General features: G+C 47.4%; 1 protein-coding gene across 1 annotated transcript in view; it reads left to right on the top strand.

Moving 5' to 3' along the window:
• The window catches only part of REEP1 (receptor accessory protein 1), a 56,988-nt gene extending 38,179 nt beyond the window's left edge, over positions 1-18,809 (top strand). The window contains exons 8-11 of the mRNA XM_039252615.1: positions 5,538-5,715; positions 10,356-10,391; positions 15,771-15,922; positions 18,605-18,809. Of these exons, the coding sequence (XP_039108546.1) occupies positions 5,538-5,715; positions 10,356-10,391; positions 15,771-15,922; positions 18,605-18,676 (438 nt within the window). The 3' untranslated portion in view covers positions 18,677-18,809. The remainder of the gene's footprint in view (positions 1-5,537; positions 5,716-10,355; positions 10,392-15,770; positions 15,923-18,604) is intronic.
• Positions 18,810-23,605: the final 4,796 nt, after the last annotated feature.

Raw genomic sequence — 23,605 nt, 5'->3', positions numbered from 1 at the left:
AATAGTCTCATGTCATTCTTTTTTGGTCTAGATGGCACTTGTCAGCATCATGCAAGCCCTATATTTACAAAATGGGATCCTCAAGGTGATCCTGGGAAAGTGCTGTGAGTGTTTCTAAAAACGAAATGGTAATGATTCTTAAAGGTAATATATTTATGGTATAAAATTCTGAAAGCACAAAAGAAGGCATGCAGTGAAGACCGTGTCTCACTCCTGCCCCCATCCTCCACTGGCCCAGCTGTTTTAAAAGAAACCTTATGACCTTTCAGCAGGCACTTTCACAAATGCACTCATTTGGCCGTTAACACAGTCCCCCATCTCCTTAGCAGACAAAACTGCAAAGACCTCATCTGTCATTGAATGAAGTGGCAGCTCTGAGTGGTGGATGACTAAGAAATATACTTCTCTTTCCACCTGGTCCCCGTCTTCACCTACCCAAGTCCTCTAAGGACAGGTCAAGCATAGTTGCCTCTGGCATGTCTGGCTCCTTCAGTGCTCACTCTCTGTCCTTTGTTCCCTCCAGCCCTGTGGCATTTCTCATATACTCATTGTGGACAGAGCTCATGTCCCTATTCAACAGGATGCTGCTTCAGGTGTAGGACCCTGGCCGATGCACTGGGGTAGGGGTGGGGATTTCCTGTTACTGCACTTTACTGAGGGGATTGCTCAACAAATGACCATATGTTCATTCATTCAACTCCTTGACTTCTAATGTGTATCGGGTAGAGTGGCAGACACCGAGGCTGCACTAATACATATAATAAACAATCTAGAGGGGAAGACAATGAACAAACAATATCAATAGTTAAATATAATTGTGTGAGGCACTACATAGAAGTACAGACTTCTGAGAGCATATGACACGGAGTAGAGATGGTCAGACAAAACTTTGAGAAGTGCAACCATATTGCATTGAATCTGCAACGCAATAGTTTGGGGGCAGTTGGGTGACTAGGTCAGTTAAGTGTCTGACTCTTGGTCTCAGCTCAGGTCTTGATCTTGGGGTTGTCAGTTCAGGCCCCATGTTAGACCCCATGCTGGGCCCCGCGTTGGGCATGAAGTCTACTTAAAAAAAGAATGTGGTAGTTTCTAAGATACATTGTTATCGACCCCTAAAGGAAGAAAATATTGCCAATCAAATTAAGGTATAATGCTTTTCCACTTAGAATTTTTACTTCTACTTATCAAAAGGACTCTTTTAGACTTGTTTAGACCTAGAGTTTTTTGTGTGTCATTTTTGCACATACATCGAAAGGAACACATAAGCATAAGAAATTGGTTGAATTTCTTCCTAACCTCGGTTCTTCACTTTCCGAGTCTCACTCTTCTGAATCACTTTTCAACTGAGCTTGTCAGTGTCCATTTATGACCATGCTGTATCACTCTCTACCTTCCAGAGCATTAGTAATACACAGCTAGCTGCTGTCTCTGGGATTTTCATCCATGTCACTGATAACCATTCTGCCAGTGTGGATGCTGCCACTTTCTTGATCTTACCAGAGGTGTCAGTGGAATGTGTTTTAAACATCCTGGACTCATCTTTCTTCCACAGGTGGTTCTGAATGGTTTCAGTTCAGTTCAACTGTCCAGTCATGCCATGGGCAATAACAACCAAATGCACTTGTGTGTAGGCAATGACAATGATGTCAAGGCAACAACAATTGTAAGAGCCACCCCAGTGTCAGAGATGAAAAAATACAGGTCTTGAAATAGATGAAGATCATTTACAAGAAGTCTAGGAGTAAGTGGGTACTCTCATTATTCCAGTGAGTCAGAGACGTCAGGGCTCTGGATGGATGTCTCTGTGAGTCACCTAGTCACAAGATGGCTGGCAGTTCCACCACACTCAAAGGCAGAAAACAAGGAGCAGGTTCAGGTCTTTCTTCTGCATATTGGAAAGGGAGATGTTTTTCCCAGAAATCCCTTAGCAAATTTCCCCTTACCTTCCATTGGCCACAGTTGCACCACATAGCCGTGCATAGCTGCAAGGGAGATTGGAAAATCTGGGTTTTTTTTGTTTTTGTTTTGTTTTGTTTTGTTTTTTGCCATGTCAAGAATGGGATTGGGAGTGAGTTTTGGATGGCCAACTAACAGTATATCCCAGTGTGGTCAAATTTGTTGGAATTACAGTGAGTTAACCTGAAACAGTGTAGGAATCTTTAAAGGCTTTAATATGGTAAAGTGGCTCATTGGATTATGGAGAGTGTGGTATTACGCTTTAACAAATTTAGGGGAGCCATATTTATACTCCCAAATAGGGAGCCCAGTTTTGCAGAGTACCGCTGAACAGTTCTTGATTGTTCCCAGAATAATAAAATGGACGTTCTCCAGAGCAGAGCCAAAGTGGCAGGATGGATTGGGGTTTGTGGAAAATGAATGGAAATGAGGTCTTGAGAGGAGATGGAGCAGGGCTGAGAGGTTTACAAATGAGAGAGCCATGTTAATTCTAACCACCCCAGATTGTTTTGACAGATAAAGGCTAATTTGTTTTCGAGATCCTTGTATCCATGCCACTATGATTTCATCTGACTCAGGACTGTGTTGATACAGAGCTATTATTATCCCCTTTTCTTTCCTAACCTCTGCACTTCCAGTCTTCATGATGTTAGTGATATTGGAGCTAGGCTGGCTGGCTTCTGCGAGTGGACTTGAGTGCTTTCCTGAAAAGAACACGTATGGTGCCTGCTGCTGCTTGCTCTCAGATACATTACTGAACATTTCCAGGAGCTGCCAGACATTGATGGAGTTAGTCCCTGGCCCTCTATTTGGGCTTGGGCTCATGAAGCTCCTCCTTGTCCTTTTGGCCAGATGTGGTCTTTTTATTTTTTATTTCAACAGCAAGTTGTGTGTCTCAGGCAGCATCTCCTCCTCCTCCTCCTCCTCTTCATCATCACCACCATCCCCATCATCATAGGTGGCATTGTTTGAACTCTTATTATGTATTGGGCCTTATAGTATCGTATGGACATAATCTCATGTAATCATCACTATATCTTGCCATGTGGATGCTCCTTGGCAGAGGAGAACATTGAGGTGGAGGGAGGTTAAGGTCACCCAGCTCTTAGCGATAGGACTGTAATTTGACTCTCTGTCTGACTCCAGAACTGTTGCACTTAATCCACTCTTTGTGTAGCTTATGGTATGGCCCAAGCTGTGCGGTTATTTGTACATTTGTCTTTTTACATTTTGTCAGAAATTGAGCTGTGTTTTTGGGATTTCCTAACAACACCTAGCACTGTGTCTTGCCCAGAGAACAGCCTTGATAAATAGTTGTTGAATAAAAGTGACCGAATGGTAGGATGACTGAAAGCGAACCACGGAGTAGCCTTCCTGAGTGTGAACCTGACACTGAATTACTCCATTGTGATTGTCAGTATTTCCTCCCTCTTTTCCAATCCATTTTTGTTCCTTAGTCCTCTCATTTCTAAATTCTAGATGTCACCTTAAGTGCTTCTGAGTTAAATAATCGTAGATCATTGGCTAATAGCTTTGGAGGGGATTATACAGGGCAGCTAGTTTCACCTTGTTTTCATGGTACAGACCACCCAGCTGTTAATGTCTAGAAGGTGAGGTTTCAGTCTCCTTAGCCACCATCTTGCGGAGGGGTGTCTGAGGCAGCCAGGGTGATCTCTGTCTCTCTCTTTTTTTTTTTATAAAACACCCTTTGTCTGGATTTATAATTCTAATTGGATATATCTGATTATTTAAATAGTTTTCCTTTTGCTCTTAGTTTCCTAGAGATGTTTTTAGATATTTGGTAGGTAGAGAACTTATCTCTTTCATATTTTAATGCATCTTTGTTTTATTCTGACATTTCTTCTCGACTTGTCTGCAAGCTCCTTTTGTTTTCCCCCTTCCCTCTAACAAACTCATTTCACATTTGCATTTGCTCCTTTATCTAACTGGCTCTTTGACTAGTCACTTCGGTGAACTGCTGTGCTTTGCTGGCCATTTTCATTGCTTTTTATTTTTATTTCCCTTTAAGTGAAATTAAAAAAAAAAACCCTCCAACCCCTCTGCCATGTTGTGGCCCTTGTTTGTTTTATGAATCCTACCCCGCCCCAGAGCTCTCCTGTTGGCTGTTCCCACCCGTTTTGTGCTGATTTGTTGGTTCTGTTATATCTGTTGTGTCTTATTGTCCTCAAGTAGCCCAGCCCTCTAGGACCACTCTTCCCTTCATTATCCAGATCAGGTACCTCCTCCCCCATCCTCTGCTGTCCTGTGTACCTGTGAGAAGTCTGCTCGCCCTCCAGTATTTCCCAAGATGTCCTACTTCATTGGTTTGCTTGGTGGTTACTTGCCTGTCACCTTTTGCTCAAATCCCAACCCAGTTCTCGATTAACCCGTCTCCTACCAGCCCCCAGCCCCCAGCTCCCTCTTAAGTTCCTTGTTTTCCAAACACAGGGCCCCTATCCAGCCCCTGAGGCGCCCCTAAGGCGATGTCCCCTCCCTGAGCCTTCATTATGATCCTTTTCACTCCGACACAGATTCTCTCATCCAGACAGCAAGGACCTTCCCTTTCATAAGTATAATGGATTGATCTTGCTTTCCTAAACAAAAGAACAATTTTCCCCTGAGATGAATTCTGTGGCTCTCTCAGAATATGAAATGGTTACAGTCAGCAGGTTTTTTTTTTTTTAATATAATTTTTCCCCTTCCTGATTCATTACCTTTTGGGTATTTTATGAAGCTCAAATGCAAGAGTGGAGGCAAATGTGCCTGAGAAACAGTAACACGAACAGATAAAAGCAATTGCTGTTGTCATACATTAAAAAAAATACTGGCTGAGTTTTATTTCCTTTGAAAAGTGTAAGGACTAAGCACATCAACGATTAGGTTTTGATTTTTCTGACCAGATTCTTGTGTACTGGAGACTGAGTAAAAATGTGGCTCTGTAGGGATTTTTATTTATGTAAAGCCACAGAAGCAGCAAACAACCCCTCAAGAGTAGGAACTGCAGGTGGCAGTCATTTCCCCTGCCCTGAGTCTTTCTGCAGCTCTAGCTCATCACGCAATGTGGGCATCTGAACAAGGAGGGGCGCCTGGGTGACTCAGTTGATTAAGCATCCGACTTTGGCTCAGCTCATGGTCTCATAGTTCGTGAGTTTGAGCCCCACATTGGGCTCTGTGCTGACAGCTTAGAGCCTGGAGCCTGCTTTGGATTCTGTCTCCATCTCTCTCTCTGTCCCTCCTCCACCATGCTTTGTCTCTCTCCTTTTCTCTCTCCCCTTCAAAAATAAACATTAAATTTTTTTTTTAAATGAAGGAGAAGGAGCCGGGAGCCAGAGACATAATTGCTGAGACCCATAGGAGGCCGTGGAATATTCTAGGCCTTGCTCCTCTCAGTATTTGCAGCCAGTACACCAGGCACCTGCCCCTCTACAGAGTCCTTCCGGGTCTTGAGTTCCACCTTGCTGACTGTCAGAACTCCCTCTTGGCCTTTGTTGTGTCTGCCTCCTCACCCCCCACTCCCCACCACAGCCTGTGGTCAGTGGGGCAGGCCTCTGACGTGTGCCCCCTTCCTGTGTTGTATCCAGGGACAGGGTGCCTTATCGGAGAGACTCCGGAGCTTCAGCATGCAGGACCTCACCACCATCCGGGGTGACGGTGCCCCTGCTCCCTCCAGCCCCCCACCGCCGGGATCTGGGCGAGCCAGCGGCAAACACGGCCAGCCTAAGATGTCCAGGAGTGCTTCTGAGAGCGCTGGCAGCTCAGGTAGGTGTCGGTCCGCTCTTTGGCTTTTCCAGTTCACAGGCCTTGCTTTCACGGAGAGAGGCCCAGTCCACCATGCGGCCTGTAGCCCGGAGTTGCCATCAACACAGATGCCCATCGGATCGTGCCAGGCCAGCCAGGAGGCAGAGCACCACTCTGGCCATGAGGCGAGGCTGGCCTGGGGACCCTGCTAGAGGGCAGGGTTAGGCCACCTGCACCCAAGGGTCCTGCCTTTTCCATCTGATTACTGAAGGGTTTGGGAGTGGGTGGGGACAGTGCCTGAAGCGAGCCTGGAGGCAGCAGGCACAGCTGGACATGGTGCGAGACAGCTTTCTCTGTTCTCTTCCTCCCTGGCCCTGGACCCCCAGGAGGGCTTACCTGTCCTGAGCATGAGTGTCTCCTCCCACCCACCCAGGGCTGTTGGCTCCTGTGGTCCTTTTTCCCTGCATGCATGTCTCTTGTCGTCTCTCTCACTCCACCATCTCCTCCCACCCCTGTGCCCCCCGTTCACCAGGCACACCCTCAGCCACTACATGCCAAAGGCCACACTAGCTCTGAGGTCTAATTCCTGCGGAGGCCACAGCTTTATGGAAACCATACCTCTGTCCCCGATGTGTCCCTCTGATTTTCAAGTGCCTGGCATCAGGTTGCCTGTATGAGGCTTGACCTGGGGACCTTGTTAAACATGCAGAGTCCTGGGCCCATCCCCAGAGGATTCAGTAAGTCTGGGATGAGACCCATATATGGTGGTGTTGAGGTGCAGCCCCCTTTGGGACCCACTGATGTCCAATCCATTAGTGGGTTTCAGGCTTGTGGAGGGTTGGGACATGGATTAGGGTGTAGGGAGCTGGGCCAGGACTCACATTTTCCCAGACCATTCCTTGGAGAGATTCCAGGGACCTTGGCTCTCAGGAGCTGAACACTGCTGCTGCCCGCGGGGGTTTAATGGTGAAGGAGGTATAGGGCGCAGTTCTGTATCACCACCTCTATCCCTCACCCTGGGTGGAACATTGAGCCTCAAGGATGGGAACTGGACCACCCTTTTGGAGTCTCTGGCTGTAACATGTTCCCGGTGGCTGCCCTGCTCTTAAACACAGAAACAGGGACATGCAAGTCACCTGGATCCTGACCCTGTGCTGTGAGGTGCACCCTGCAGGGAGCATCCTGAACCCCCCTCCCGCCCCCCCGAGCCTCACAGACCCCACCTGACTTTTAAGAGTCTTGGACAGGGATGGGAAAGAAGGAGCCCTGTGGCTGTCTGGGAATAATGGCTCGTACTCCCTTCCAGGGAACGGAGACCAGCTTAGAGCCAGGCCGGGTGTCTGTCAGTTTCCTCCCCTCTGAGGAACACCCCACTTTACCCTGGCCCCAGGTTTGAACATTGTGGCCTCTCTGTTGGAGGGAAGATATTTTAACTCTGGCAGGGTTGGGAAGGTAGAAGCTTGGCCCTAGGGGTGAGGATCAGGGAGGGGCAATCTCCTGAGTGAACTCTCTATCCCCAGAATTAAAATTTTTTTTAATGTTTAGTTTTATTTTTGAGAAAGAGAGAGAGAGAGAGAGAGAGCGAGTATGAGTGGGGGAGGGGCAGAGAGAGAGGGAGACACCGAATCTGAAGCAGGCTATAAACTCTGAGCTGTCAGCATAGAACCCAATGGGGCCTTGAACTCACGAACCGCGAGATCATGACCTGAGCCAAAGTTGGATGCATAACCAATTGAGCTACCCAGGTACCCCTCTCTCAGGAGAATTTAGAATGCAATCCCAGAAAATTTAGAGTGCAGTATCCACTCACCCCATCAGGGCTCTCACTCAAAAAATAAATAAACATTAAAAAAAAAATTCAGAATGCAATTCCAAAAGGCCAGGCAGGAAGGGACCTCACGGATCATTCAGTCTTAACCCTCAGATATTCCCAGTGAAGAGACCAAGGCCCAGAGAAGGGACTGTCACCAAGATCACCCATGGATTGACATTCTCCTGTGGCCTCACTCCTGGGCTGGTGCTCTCTGTTTGCTCACCCCCTGACCATTTAGGTTTCCTTGAGCATCTACAGCTTCTGATCTACTGGGAACTGTTTCAGAAATAGAAATGTGAAATGGAATTATATATCACCTCCACCCTTGGTCAGCTCATTGGCCACAGAGCCTCAAATTAAAACTGTTATTGGAAGAAAAACAGGCCCCAAATCTGTGAGGCTCAGAAGTCAGAGCAAGAACCAATGGGATAAAATTGGGTAAAGTTCCAAGAGAGTAGCTGCTTACTAGCTGTGTGACCTGGGCAAGTTCTTACCCTCTCTGAACCTCAGCTTCCTTATCTGTTCGCAAGGAGTGACAATACCCACTTGTGGGGTTGTTGTGAGGATTCAAATAAAATAATCCATTTAAAAGTGCTTCAGATTGGGGCGACTGGGTGGCTTAGTCGGTTAAGCGTCTGACTTTCGCTTGGGTCATGATCTCGCGGTTCGTGGGTTCGAGCCCCGCGTCGGGCTCTGTGCTGACTGCCAGTTCAGAGCCTGGAGCCTCTTTCAGCCTGTGACTCCCTCTCTCTCTGACCCTCCCCTGCTCACGCTGTCTCTCTCTCTCTCTCCTAAAAATAAATAAAACATTTAAAAATAAATAAATAAAATAAAATAAAAGTGCTTCGGATCATGCCTGGCACTCTACATAGTAGCTGCTACTGTTGTTATGTAACTCACCTATGAAAGCACTTTCTAATATGAAAGTGTCCAGGAGAGAAATGGGCTGCCTTGTGAGGTAGCAAGGTCCTTGACGTTGGAAGGGCCCAAACCAAAGTTGAATGGTCATATACTGAGACTCTAGTGGGGCTCCACAGTCCTTTCCCTCTGAGATTCTCTGTTGTCATTATCAAGTGAACCAAGTGGAAGAAGTAGGCTCAGAGAGGACATGCACTGTGCCAAGGCCACACAGAATCCAGGCCTCCTACGTAGACCTCTCCCCAGGTAGATTATTTAGGGCAGTCTCCGACCTGGGAAAGTGAGAAGTCTGTGAGGTCTGAAGGCTATGGGAAGCATCTCCTGGGCTTTGAACATTTTCCCAGACCACCACTAGGTAGGAACGGGTTTGGGATGCTTTGTCTCAGTGCTGGCCCTGCAGCCTTCCATTAGCAGTGATGCCCTCTGCCACACCCCAGCGAGGCAGCGGGGTCACTCTGGACGCAGGCTGAGCAGGTAGAGTTCATGGAGAACCAGAGGACCCGCTGTGTTACAACATGACCCTGCGCTCCCCACTGCTCTCCCTGAGCCATAGCACCTATGATTCCAGGGGGCAGAGAAGGGAGGTGCTGACCCAGCAGGGAGGGCGGGGACCATGTGGCATTCACTCCAGCTGTTCTGGAGCCTCAAATAAAAGTCATCTCAGAACGAAAGACAGGTGAAGGATGACTCAGGACCTGGGCATGGGTGGGGCAAAAGTACCCAGGCAGTTGGGGGTCGATGTGCCCAGGGGGAAGTGTGACAAAGGAGGCCCAGCTGCAAGGGCTTGGGTGCCCTCCCTATGCCTGTGTGGGCCTTCGACACTGGGCATGGTGGGGTAGGGCCCAGTCTGGGCTTGCAACCTGGCAAGGCGACAGTGGGCCGTGCAGAGCAGTGCAAGGAGGAAGATGTAGCCAAACAGTTACCACGTTTGTCCCTAGGGGCCTACGTTCAGCCTCTGAACCTTTCTCAGAGTGACACCACAGGTGGTCACTACCAGAGAATTTGACCTTGGCATGAAGATGAGCCCCGTTCCCCTCAGCTTTCCCCTCTGGAAAAAGGGTACTGTAATCCCTACTCAGCCTGTGTCTTAGGCTTGCGAGGAGAGCAAACAAGAGAATTTGCAAACCCTGGACCGGTGGCAATTGTTGGAGGCGGCCTGGGGGTGGACCGGTCAGAGGTGGTGGCTGGTCTCCAGGGAGCTGTATGCAGCCATTGGAGGCAATGGTTTCAACCTACATACAATGTTCAATGTACATTCTTGAAATGATGCCAGTGAATGAAAGAACAAAGCAATGAGATATAATGTAACAGTGTATGTAAAATAAAAATACACGCCCACTGGTGTAAAAGAACAATATGCAGAAACATGTTGCCCTCCCTACAGAATCTTGTTAGACACCATTTATTGAAAGCCTGGCATTGAACCCTAGGAAGAGTGGAGGTGGTGTTAAAAGAGTGATCCATGCTTCCTGTGAACCTGGAGACACTCAGTCAACATGTATTTAGTAAGCACCTACTGCATACCAAGGCCCAGATGTGCACCGCAACCAGTGGCATGTACAAGGCAATAGCTACTTGGGCCTTTGACCGAATGACTGCTACTAAGCAGTGTGGGGAGTCAGAGGTCAGTCTGAGAAGGTTTCTGGAAATCTTTCTGAACTGGAAGGCATAGAGTGGAGGGGTGTGTGGGCAGGTGCGGTTAGAATTATTTCTCGGACGACATAAGGACTGACCCCTGTGCGCCAGGCAAGGGCATTTTCTAGCACCTGAGGGGAAGCTGAATCTGGAATGATCTCCTCCCCTACCTTGGTGTCTCTACAGAGACCCCCATTCCCGGGATCCCCACACCTCACTGGAGCCTCCCCGTTTGCTGGGGCTGGTTCCCATCAAGTAAGGGGTACCACTGATGATGTCCCCCATCCCCCCACAGTGTGTACCTGCTGCTCTACCTGCAGGACCCGGAAAGGTGAGTAAGCAGCCAGCCTCTGTGCAGCGTGCTGGCATCTCGCCTCAGGAGGAGGTTCTAACCATAAGCTGGCGCCTGACCGTGGGGCTCCCTTTCAGCTGCATAGTCTGGGGAGTAGGGGCAGGAGTCAAGAGGTTAACTGCCTAAAATGACAAACCTGTATTATCTGGTAGTGTCTGCGGGCTAGGAATTCAGGAGCAGCTTAACCCAGTGGTTCTGGCTCACAGTCTATGAGCAGTTGTAGCCAAGATGTTGGCCATAGCTATAGTCACATAAAGGATTGACTGAGCCTGGAGGGTCCACTTCTAAGATGGCTCTCTTGCGGCTACTGACTGCAGACTCAGATCCCCTTAACGCATGGGTCTCTCTGAGGCTGCTTGTGCATCCTTACAATATGGCAGCTCGTTTCACCCAGGGTGAGTGATCAGTAGAGAGAGAGCACATGGGAAGCCACAGTATCTTTTAGGACCTAGTCTTTGAAGTCACACACCAGCACCGCAGCCTTCTTCTGTTGGTTGGAAGTGAGTCATTAGGTCCAGCCCATGCTCAAAGGGAGGAGACTTAATCTCCACCTCAGGAAGGGAGGAGTAGTATCAAAGAATGTGTGGAGATATTTTAAAACCACCACAGGGTCATATTTCCTTGTGCTGTGGGTGATGAGGACACAGGAACTTACCCAGGTCCTCTGAAGCAACGAAGCCTTGTAGTTCCGGGGGTTTTGGTCCAGGTGCAGCCAAGGGAGCCCTGGTCCTGCTTTGCCACTTACTAGCTGTGTAACTGTGCGTGAACCACCTAACCACCCTGAGCCTCGGTTTCCTCAGCTCAAAATAGAGATAAAGGTCCTGCTTCCCCACCTCACTGCGTGGTTGTGAAAATGTCTATGAAAAGGCTTTTTGTTATAGCTGGGAGCAGCCAGAAAACCTCAGGGAGAGTGGACGAGCCTAGGGTCTCCCAATGCAGCTGCCCTCCCTGTGAGCGAATGATGGCGTGGTGCAGCCATGGGCACCTGCGGTTGGCCATGTTCTCTCCTGGCCTGCTTCTGCTGTTTCCCTAACCTGGACTAGACACACGAGGGACTGGAGATGGTGCTGGATGGATCCGGCCCCCACTTCACCTGCCATGGAGGATCTGCCTTTGGCTCTGAAGGCAAAAGGCCCCCCACCTACAGCGGCTGGCTGGCATGCGCGGGGGGATGGGGGCAGGCACGGCACCCACCACTGCCTGTGCTACTAGCACTGGGGCTGGGGAGGCATGGCTGTCCCTCCTGCAGTGGTGAGAGTCAAGGACATGAGCAGCGTTTAAGAAGTGTCTTCTTTTCCCTTCATTTCTTCACTTGTAAGATTTCTTGATGCTAAGGTTTTTACAAGTCTGTATAAGACCTGGGGGTTTTGGAGACCATAAACCCAATGTGAACCAATAATCAAAAGAGTCCTGAGCAGGGGGACAGTGAAGACCACTGGCCCTCAGGGCCTCCTGGTCCACATCAGATACAGAAGAATATATATATACACATATATATGTATGTATATGTATATATGTATATGTACATGTATATATGTATGTGTGTATATATATACATATGTATCTTACTCAAATGATTATGTTGTACATCTAAAACTAACATGATGTCATGTTATATCCCAGTTTTAAAAAGGAAGAAACAAACAGAGGGGCTGCATTCCAGTGCTAGAGGCTAATGCTTGGACCTGGTGGACCTACTGGTGCTTGGGAAACAACGTGGAGCGAGGTCCCAGAGGCCTCAGGCGACTATGGTGATCTCCACCTGTTCACCAATTTTGAGTTTGTGAATTCCGCGAGCCATTCTGAAAGCCTCTAATTCTGGGATATTACCACTGGAGGACCAGGGAGAATAAAGCTGCCTTCTCCTCCACGCTCTCCTCATGGGACTGCTCTGCGCTGTTTCCTGGCAAGCCCTCACCTCTTGTGACCCCTGATGGTTTCCACATCAGAGGCTGCATTTTCAGTGCATTTAAATTGAATTGCAGTTGACTGTAGGAATTTAGTAGTGTTTGCTCTCCCCAGGAGCTGTGAGGATGGGGGTGCTGGGGAGTGGGCAGCAGGCTGGCCTGGGTGGGGGCCTCAGGCTAGGGCGGTCCTGCTCAGAGCTGTGATCTGGGAGCCTTTGCCTCAGCCCTCTCTTTCTTGGGCCCTTGTAACGCCCAGTGCCCCGGCATTCTCTCCTCCCCTCCCAGTCTCCCTCAGGTCTGCTTGCAAGACCATCTTCGTCCCTCTGTGATGGTGGGAAAGTCCCTCGGCTCTTCAGGGCTCCGTCCCCTCCTCCATAAAGTGTGGCCATCTCTGCAAGTGAAGGTGCCCAGTGTGAGGTGTCAGCAGATGGTATTGGGGGACTGGAGCCCAGCTCCCAGCCAGTGACATCGTGGGAGAGGATTTCAGGGGGTCACAGACACTTTGGTCACAGGGCCCCTCCTTGTCCCTTGAGATGATTTTCATCTGTGCATGTCAGACTGCAGAAGAACATTCTCTCCCCACTTCAGCTCCATTCCTGCCCCTGTGTGAGTCATTTCCCTGTTGTCTCCTGCACGGGTCCCTTTCTATTATTGTCTCCTTCCCGCCTGACTGCTCTTTCTCCTCCCTCTCCACCCTGCCTGCCCTGATGTAATATAGAACTGAAGTTTGTATTACTGCTTGGAATTAGTCATAGAGATGGATTTTTTCTCTTAAAAAAATCAAGTGTGTGGGACATCATTTTTAAAACAGCAAAGTCATGCCTTTTATTCCTCCTACTGAAGGAGAGCGAGAATTGAATTTTCCTTGAGTGTGGCCCCAGGCAGCATGTTTCGTCCGACAGCAGCAGTGGGCGTGTGAGGTTGAGAGCGGGAGTGACGAGTGAGTGTAGGTCTGTGTGTGGACCTGTGTGTATGCACGCATGTTCGCACACGTGTGTGAGTCTCATCCCCGGGGACCCTTCCCTAATGGAATATTGTTTTCTTTCTCCTCGGTGGCTGTCGGGGACGTGAATGTAAGTGTTCCAGACGGATGTGCCCTTCTTCGACACGTTTGCTGACTTCCATTAATGGCTCCTGTTAATGTGTGCTGTGTGTGCTGTGTTTGCTAACCTGGGATTAACAATCTGGGGGTTGTTTGGCACTGTGGGGGTGGGGAAGCCTCGGGCTCAGTGTAGACACATCTACTCAGGCCTCTAAGGGCTCTGAGATTCAGCCAGTGTCTTCCTCCCTGCCCTCCCCGCAGTGAGAAGAGGTGGAGCTGCGTGCCAGCCTGCTGTGGTCCTACTGACACATTTATTCATACAGACTGTCAGCCAAGGCTGCGGAAGGCAGCAGGGACTCCTGTCCTTTCCTAGAGGCCACCCAGCCTTGAGCACTAGGGTGGCAGCTTTGCAGGCTCCAGGTCTTGGCTGCCATCACCTGAGTTTAGAGGTGATTGCTTGTGGCCATGAACTTGCAAAAGAGTCAGTCCCCATGCAGGTTGTCTCTGGGTACGAAGGCGTGGATAGCTACGACACAGGGAAAGCCCTGGACCAGAATTTGGAGGGAACTACATGTGCAGAGGCACCGACTCAAACCAACCCCCAGGACTGCTCCCACGATGCAGCTTCACGTCGGGGCAGACTGCTTCTGCAGTTTCTGTCCTACTCTGAGGCCTTTTAGCTCTGAGCAGGCCTGTTTCTTTTTCCTCCTGTCAGGCAAGAGGTATCTGTATCCTGAAGGAATGTCCCTGTGGATGGGTGTCAAGGTCTGACTTGGGATGAGAACCGAGCTCTCTCTCAGATGATGTCTGTAGTCCACCTGGTTTAGTGGACAGGCAGCCACTGTTCCCAACCCCGCATCAGTGCTCAGAGCCACTGAGGATCAGCCGTGGGCCCCAAAACTCAAGATGCTTTCTGTCAGGCCAAGGCAGATAGTATGAGGCTGATATGAGAATCCGGGCACACAGTGCAAGTCATGTGGTACAGACACCTGGTGCACTTGTAGTCTTACAGTGAGGAGGCCTGGGAGGGCCAGAGTGCTCAGGGAGGGCTCCCTGGAGTTGCCAGTCTTCGTGTTCAACAGAGCAGCTGATTTGGGCAGGAGAAGGAGGGACCAGCGGACAACCTGACCCCACGCCACGCCCTTGGCTGGGGGATGCACGGAGCAAAAAATTCAAAGGAAGGTTAACATCTCCATCTTGGCCATTACCAAGGTGCTGTCAGACCAGGGCCTTCCCAGCCTACAAGTCTGCTTCGCAGTTTGTGGCTAAGACAGACTGGCAACCAAGTTCTCATGCTGCCTCCTGCTGGCTGTTGGGGAATATAGCAGCAGTACCTGGAAAAGCTGCTCGAAATTAGGGTCTGTTGTTAGTTTTGCTTAACCCACACCTGGTGCTCTGTAGTCAAGTGAGTTCTGTGTTGATGGAGAGAACACTTTGGTGATTATGTTTTTAGGAGCAGTAACAGGGTGTTCCAGAAAGAGTTCTGTTTTGTGTTTTTTTTTTTTTTCTGCAGGCCTTAGGGTGGTTGACCCGATGATCTGAGAGCCCCCTACATCTGCAGTCTGTGATTCTAGATAAAAACAATATATGAAACATGGAAAGATAGAAAGATATGTCTTTGAGTGTCAGACAAGCTGTGTATGGGCAGGAAATATTTTATATCTCAGCTTAAATAGAACATGGAATATGCCTAATTCTGGAGTTTTTCCTGTGGATTCAGTCAAGGGAGATTAAAACAGGAATCTTGCTGTCATTCTGGAGGGAAGGGTATTCCTATATTCTCTTTCTACTAGGCTTCTTGACTTCTCTAGAACTTGGCCTTTGAAATGAACCATCTACATAACTTTGCTTAAGGTTCTCTCTTAAGGCCACCTGGCATCTGACATCCTGTATTAAGAACACGTGGAGCTGAGTATGCAGCTATAGTGCACAGTTAACACGGCTTGTCTCTGTAAGAGAGGAAGCTCTAGTCCCCCCTTCAGATCACTTTCTAGAGGGGATTCTTCCCCTGAGCACTCTGGCCTGGCATCACACGTCCGAGCTGCAGGGTTTGACACCTCTCAGTTAAGATGGCGTCTTCTTTTTCCCAGGGCAGTGGTGCCCCCACATCGCTTGGCGGCTTATCAGTTATGCTTACCAGCTTATCAGGTTCTGGGGCCTCTGCTTGTCCTGCGCACTGCGCCTGCCAGTCTCCAGTTGAAACCTCACAGTCCTGGACCGGCCTGCAGGGAGGCCTGGAGGATACTGGCTGCTTCTTCAGACACAGGGGACCTCGGCTGTCCTAACAGGCGTGGCTTGTCGTGCTGTGTGTCTAACCTTGTCCTAGCCTGCCCTTCCTGGCCCCTTTCTCCGCTGATCCCTCCCTGCTGTACTTTGTCTCCTTTGTGTAGATTGTAAATGGACATTAAGTGGTTGAGGGAGATGTGAATGAGGGTGGTGTGAAGGCATGGGAACCCCACGAGGTCCAAAACCCGTTGGCATTTTCGGACGAGGAGGAGGAAGACCTGTTGGATTTCATGTACAAGTATAAGGCGCCTCGAAAGACGGAGTTCCCCCTGGAGGTACACGGTGTTTGGGGCTGGGGGGTAGAGCATGTGTTTGCACAAGGACTTTGCCCTGGAGATCTGGGGGGGCCTAGGAGTGGCATCTCTTGGGTCACCCAGCATCTCCTGAGCACCTGGGGTAGGAAGATCTCTCCCCATCAAACAGGACAGACCACTAGATAGCATCCAGAGACTGGCCCAGGGGTGAAGAAGACTCTGCTCGTTTTATTTAGAAAATAGGACAGTATCGAAAATAAAATTTTAAAATTTACAACTGCTCCTGGGTGGCTCAGTCGGTGGGGCGTCCGACTTCAGTTCAGGTCATGATCTCACAGTTCATGAGTTCAAGCCCCGCGTCAGGCTCTATGCTGACAGCTCAGAGCCTGGAGCCTGCTTCAGATTCTGTGTCTCCCTCTCTCTCTGCCTCCCTAGCTCCCACGTTCTCTCTCTCTCTCAAAGATAAATAAACATTTAAAAAAATTTTAATAAAAATTTACAACTACGAACATAAGATGATACATAAATGAAAAGCAACCCAAATGTGTGTTTTAGGGGAAGAAAATGTGTTATTTGGCAAATTTTGTATAAATAAAGCTTGTTCATCACTGGATCTCCAAGACACAGCAATAGTGCTTAGTACAAAGCTAATACTGATAAACTGTTACTGAAAGGGCACAGCCCTCTAAAAGGACCCAAATCAAATATACTTGAGAGATGTATTGTGGCCAATTGGAACTATGCATGGAGTTTTGGCAGCAGGAGGGCTAAGCCTAGAGCCCTGGCAGTAGGGAGGCACCAGTCTTAGACTCAGGTATGGAGCTGGCAGAATTGGGGACCCCTGAGTCTTCCTCTCTGCCCCTCACGTCTCTTCTATGCCCCCATCTGCCGAATACTGTGGCCTGAAAGTCCAGCTGAGGCAAGTTGGGAGTCCTCCTGGTCTCAGCGTAGGGACCCCGTGAGACTAAGTTGAGGGGATGCGTTGAAATGTTCTCCTACTCAAGCACCATGGCCTGTCGATCCTATTCAGACTAGAACCGAGGTTATCAGATTCCTTTCCAAGGGTGGGGCACACGTAGATCAATTCTGAAGTTAGAGGTTTCGGTAAAAGATGCTCTGGGTTCCATCACAGCCTGGGCAAATCCGTGATGGGGGGAGGGGCTCAGCTTTCACATGGAAGGTGCCCAAAACATGGTGGGGTCTAAGAGTTTGTGCCACTTTGTTTTTGTTGTGTTAAGACTGCACAAGCTGCTTTTACTGTTTACTGTAAATAGCCTGAGGCAGGTTCCTAAAGGTAGGTTTCGCTGATTCCTCTTTTACTCTGAGTCCAGAGGAAGCTGGTAAACATTTCCTAGTCAAAATGGTGATGTGAAGGACTCAGGATGTGGAAGACCAGAACTTCCTATTTCCTGCTTTGTTCTCCCTTTTTCCCTCTTTCCCTTCTGTGTGCCCTCCAGGCACTGAGCTACTTAACTAGGAAAAGGAGAATGTGGACCTGCCCTCTGGAAGTTCACAGTGTGGAGAGGGAGACAGGGAGCAGAGCAAACACACGCTGCCAAGGATGCAAAGTCCCCTGCTGTCCTCTCGTGTGTAAAACACTAGGAGAGCAAAGAAGGTGACCCTGGTTGTGTGTGACTGGGCTGTAGGGAGAGGGCCTCAGGAGTGACTTTTGAGCTGGGTCCTAAAGAGAACAATAAACAGCAGGACAGAGAAGGGAGGGAAGGGCTTCATGTCAGAAGGACAGAGGTGTGGAAGAATGCCACAGAAAAAGAAGTTAGTAGAGAGAAGTGGACAGAGATAAGGGTTGAGGGTAGCTTGGAGCCAGTTGTGTGACCGCACTCCTTCTCTCCCCCAACCCCTGGCCTTGAGTGCTATGCCAGGACAAAAATTTCCTTTTTTTGCATTGTAGAAGGAATTTCTGTGATCTGCATGTTCCTTGATAGTGATTTTTAGTGGAGATGAGGTGGAAACCTTTATACTTAAGGACAATGTTTCCCTTTGCCGTGCGGCTTGCTGTGCATTAAAGGATTTCACACCCAGAAAGAACACCAGAAACTTGGTGATGGAAATTTTAAGCACGTACCTAGAAATATGAGGCTGGTTCCCAAAGGAAATAACAAAAACAAAGGAAGAGATGGGGAGGCATTTCTCTGTGCTGAGTCACTTGTTAGGATCATTGCTCCTGAGGCAGAAACAAGAAAAGTGTGTCATCCTTCTGCACAACCATTCGTTTGGGAGACTCAGGGACTTAGGAGCATGAAGAGGGAGGGAGGTGCTCAGCTTCGGGATGCTTGGGGTGTGACCCTGATTCCTGCTTAGGAGTGAGCCCTCCACCCCAGCTGACTGTGTCACACACGTGTGTGTATGGCCAAAGGAGCTGTGTGTCTCAACACCAAATGCACACAGGTGCTCACCTCAAAAGGTTCCACTCAGGGACACCCGGGTGGCTCAGTCTGGTAAGCATCTGAATTTGGCTCAGGTCATGACCTCAAGGCTCATGAGTTTGAGCCCCATGTTAGACTCTGTGCTGACAGCTCAGAGCCTGGAGCCTGCTTCGGGTTCTGTGTCTCCCTCTCTGCCTGTCCTCCACTTGTGCTCTGTTTCTCTTTGTCTCTCAAAAATAAATAAATGTAAAATTTTTAAAAAAAAGGGTTCCACGCCTACACCAAATTGAGGGATGGCTTTTTCTGTTTTCTCTGCCAGGCACCGCCTAGAGTGCTTCGATCCCGCTTTAGGAAGAAAAGTACCTCATCCTCAGCCACTGAAACCACGTGAGTGAGATGAGCCAACAGCACCGGACCCACAGAATGTTTCTTCTCTGCCTTAAAGAGCTAGTCACTAATAACATAGAAATCTGCAAGCTGGCGTGCTTTGAGTGTGCAGCCTCACAGACACGGCCTTTTCTCTCTCTCCTCTTACACTTTTAAGATTTTTATTTTCCTTTTCTTTATTTCGTTGAGGAGAGGCTAAAGGGAAAGGTATGTGTGTGGGGGGATGTGGGGGGTGACCTTTAAGTCTTGAGGTTAGTAATTTTCTGCAATTGGATTATCAGCAGTGTGGTTTTAGAAATATAAGAGATCACCCTCACACTGCTGAGATGTACATTTGTAATTTATTTGTTGCATACTTCGTTTTTAGTCCTGTAAATGCAAACCAATTTTTTAAAGTTCTTCTTTTTTTTTTGTTCTTGGTATTAGTACTTTGGACTACAGTGTACATATTTATGGCTTTTGGCTTAATATAATGGACTCGCAAGGGCTGCCAGAGGTTCTGATATGTAAGAAAACTACAAGATATGTAAAAAATTATTTTGATTCTAGAGAAAGTCTCAGATGTGCTTATAAAGCTTCCAAATTCAACTCCAGTAAAACATCCCTTTTCCTGAAGGATGATGGTTCATATTCTTCAGACAGATGTTTAGTCAATAGACCAGAGATGTTTAGAATGAAGAGATAATATTGTGATGACAGACACAATTGTAATGAGGCCACTGGAAGAGCCCAGAATAAGAGAGGTCACAAGAAGCTGGTCTCCCCCTGGATTCCAGATTAAGAGCTTCTGAATTTTGTCAAGGGATTTACTGATGCCTTAGGCGGGTGGCTCACCCTTGGTAAAACTTACTGAGGATGTGAGGAATCATTTTGAGTGTTCCATCAGTGCTTGACAAATGGCTATTTCTCCTTCATAGTAACAAGTTCTGTGACTTATTTCTCCAGGTAGAGGAGCCTATAATCTGAGCACCTTGATTAAGAGAACAGTAAGCAAAACCAACCAATCAACCCAAAACAAAACAAACCTAAAACAGCATATGTTTCAGATATGCTGTCAAATATGTCTGAGACACCTGTCAAAATGCTGGGTTCTAGAAAGGTTTCAGAGGTTGAGATCTTTATGGACTGACCTGCTGACCTGCTGCTCAGCTCCCTGAGCAGCCGTGGCTCACACCCTTCCCGGCTTGTGCAGAATGTGAGAGAAGTTGTGCTTGTGGGCACTCTACGTCTTACCAGACATCTTATGCGAGCCGGGATCGCTTAGTATAATAGAGCACTAGGTATGGGGACTCTCTACTTAGACTGAGAACTTTATCTGAAAAGAATCTGGTTTACATAGCATTTCAGTCCGAGGTAGCTGCTACCCACCCCCTTGGAGAGCTGAGCCTAAATGTAGGACTTGTATATTTGTGCTTAGAGTTGGTGTTTGCTTTCAGTGTAATGCATGCAGTGGTCACAACCCAGTCACTTATAATACTTGGATTGTGTTTGTTCATAGATATGCCCTGAAGACTAGAGAATTAGTGTTATGTACCATGTAGAACTTACTGTCAACCGGCTATAAACAGGCCCAGGTAAAGACTGTTCCATACTGAGCTACGCCAACATATATCAGTAGTCTTCGCTGACGACACGCTGGCTGGATCTTAGCCACCCCTGAAAGGGTTTTAGGTGAAGTTGATTGTTGCCAGATATGCACATTTAAATCCCTTCTTCCCACAATTCCTCTGAAGGTGACTTTGTAATTTACAGTAGGATTTAGGAAAAGAAATCTAAAAGCAAATTTGTGGTTCAGAGGGCAAACATAGGCACCTTATATGTGCCCCAAACCCATTAGAGAAGACAGAATATCTGTTTTCTTCAATCTCACTGAATAGTTTCAGAGGAAAAATACATGCTTTCAATGTATTTGCCTGTTAGTTGGGAGTACCCAGAATTTTCAGAAACAGCTTAAGCAGCTTTTTAGCAATGTTTTTTTTGTTTTGTTTTGTTTTTTTGCCAAAACAATAAATGCCTTTAGCAGCAGAGATCCTTCGTGAACAAACTATATTTTCACATTTTACAATGTAAAGTTTTAACAAGTACAAGCTATCAAGTTTGCACTCAACTATGCCAAAAACAAGTTTGAAGCACTCTATTCTCAGACATGCTGTATTACTGCTCATTTAAGATTTAAAAAATTTAAAGGTATCCAAACTGCTGTCTTAATGTAAATGTAACTATTTTTCCTTCAAGTGTTGATTAGGGAGTTGGTTTCTCTCTTAAAAACACTCACTGTACAAACTAGAGCAGCTGTCATATTTCTGGCAAAATGTGTTTACTTACCCAACAAGCTGTGTATCTGTGTACGGACTGACATAAAATGTGAATGCCTCCAAGTGTACCTGTAGTGCTGTGGTGTTCTGTCTAGAGGATATTAACTGAACGTTTTTCATTTGCTGATTTACAGACATGGGCTGTTTACAAAATGCTAGCTTGAACGTCTGTAATTTTCATGTAATAACTTTTCATTATTTGCCATGGAGCACCTGTTTTGTTTCTGAGGAGGTGAGATGGGGTGGCAGACTTCTAGAGAATGGAGGCATAATCCCTCCTGGCTATGTGCGAATAGCTTTCTCACCTCACTGGCCTCTGAAATGTGTGTTTTCTATAGTAAACTGTCTGTGTGTTTGTGATAACAGTGCTTGTCCACCATGACCACAGCTGAGTACCTTCCTAGTCTTCACTTTGCACAGTATTTGAAATGGCAAAGGATGTGCTTCATTCTCAAAAGGCACCCACTCAAAGAGCTGACGTTCTCGACTGTGACTGTGCAGTTTCCCTAGTTTATTCCTGTAGTCCCTATAGAATGATTTGTAATAAAATAGTATACTGGACTGTGCATCAAAGGGATGTAAAATTACAATATTCCAAAGGTTGAAGTTCTGCTGTTTTGTTATAATGCCTGATACATACCTTGAATAAAGTCTTAACATTTTTCTTTTAAAAAAAATCTTTGTAATGTTGAGCTTATGAGGAAAGAGAAAATACTTTAAAATGTTTACTTTTATTTTTTTTGAAAGAGAGAAAGCTTGAGTTGGGGAGGGGCAGGGAGAGAGTGGGACGGAGAATCTCAAGCAGAGTCCATGCTCAGCGCAGAGCCCGACATGGGGCTCGATCCCGTGACTGTGAGATCATGACCTGAGCCAAAATCAAGAGTTGGGATGCTTAACCAGCTGAGCCACCCAGCAGCCCCAGAAAGGGAAAATACTTTTTTTAAAGTGTGGAAGGTAGCAAGCTTTAGAAGCTGAGTGCTCAGTCACTAACTGGCCTGGTGCCTTGACCCCATGCCTACTGCATGGAATTGTTGCGGTGGGAAAAATATTAAAATGATCACATAAATATAAACCTGGTAGTGTTTTACATTTTTAAAGTCACTAGTGGAATTCGTGTGGCTATAAAGGTAAACCAGCTCATCTGGTAAGCAGAAATTTGGTCTATCGTTTTCCTTCTTGGTACCAGTTCCCTCACCTGCAAATGAAGGAGTGCACGTGTAGGTCAGAAGAAGGTGGACTGTGCAGAGGCCTCCTGGGTGGCATGGTTGCCCTTAGTACCGCTGCAGCCCTGTCTTTAAAATATGAACAGGCTGGGGCGCCTGGGTGGCTCAGTCGGTTAAGCGTCCAACTCTTGATTTCGGCCCAGGTCATGATCTCACAGTTCGTGAGTTCGAGCCCCACATCAGGCTCTCAACTGTCAGTGCAGAGCCCACTTTGGATACTCCGTCTCCCTCTCTCTGCCTCTCCCCAACTCACACACTCTCTCTCAAAAATAAACAATTTAAAAAAATCTTTAAAAAAAAACAAACCATGAACAGGCTGAGTGCCTAGCTGGCTCAGTCAGTAGAGCCTGTGACTCTTGATCTTGGGGTCCTGAGTTTGGGCCCCATGCTGATTGTAGAGTTTACTTAAACAAAACAAAACAAAACAAAAACAAAAACAGGGGCTCCAGGATGGCTCAGTTGGTTAAGCATTCAACTTTTGATTTCGGCTCAGGTCATGATTTCATAGTTCGTGGGTTCCAGCCCCCCTGTCAGGCTCTGTGCTGACAGCATGGAACCTGCTTGGGATTCTCTCTCCCTCTCTCTCTCTGCCCCTCCCCTGTGCACACAGGTATGTCCACATGTTTTCTTTCTCTCTCAAAATACAGAAGTAAACATTAAAAGAAATATGAACAGGCACAGATAAGCCTCACTGGGTGGTCACAAAGACTTGAACACTTAAATGCAACACTCATTTTCTTTGCCTTTATAGTTTTATATTCTGTATGTTTGGCATGAAGACTATAAAAGAAAGCAGTAGCAGGTAAAGGAGCACATTCAGAAGGCTGAAAGGAAGACAAAGAGGTGAAAAGAAAGGCTGAAAATCCATTCATTTATTCATTTATTGAGCTAAGTCCAATGGCAACAGAACTGAGATTAACCAGGTGAAGAACTGGTTAACAGAACAGAAAAGCAAAGGCTGACTTGGTACAGTGTCATGAATAAGTATTTAGTATTTATAGTGCTAGATTATAGTCACTTGTTGATTTAGATATGACTTTTCATGTTAAAAGACTCCAGGAAATGCACCGGATTCCGAGAAGTTAGACCTAGGTTCTGTGACTTATTAGCTGTATTTTGGGTAATTTATTTAACCTTCTATAAGCTGGGATTTCCTGAAATCTAAACTAGGGATTAAAAAGTATCTCCCTTGGGCTCCTGGCTGCCTCAGTTGGAAGAGTGTGAGACTCTTGATCTCGTGGTCGTGGGTTCGAGCCCCACCAACAGGTGTAGAAATTACTAAAAATAAATAAATAAAGTGGGGCTCCTGGGTGGCTCAGTCAGTTCAGCGTCCAACTTCAGCTCAGGTCATGATCTCACAGTTCATGGGTTTGAGTCGGGCTCTGTGCTGACAGC

This window comes from Hyaena hyaena, unplaced genomic scaffold (genome assembly GCF_003009895.1).
Source record: "Hyaena hyaena isolate Hyena2069 unplaced genomic scaffold, ASM300989v1 scaffold_421, whole genome shotgun sequence".
NCBI lineage: Eukaryota > Metazoa > Chordata > Mammalia > Carnivora > Hyaenidae > Hyaena > Hyaena hyaena.
The sequence above is the reverse complement of the archived record's forward strand: the minus strand, read 5'-3'. Positions and strand labels throughout refer to the sequence as shown.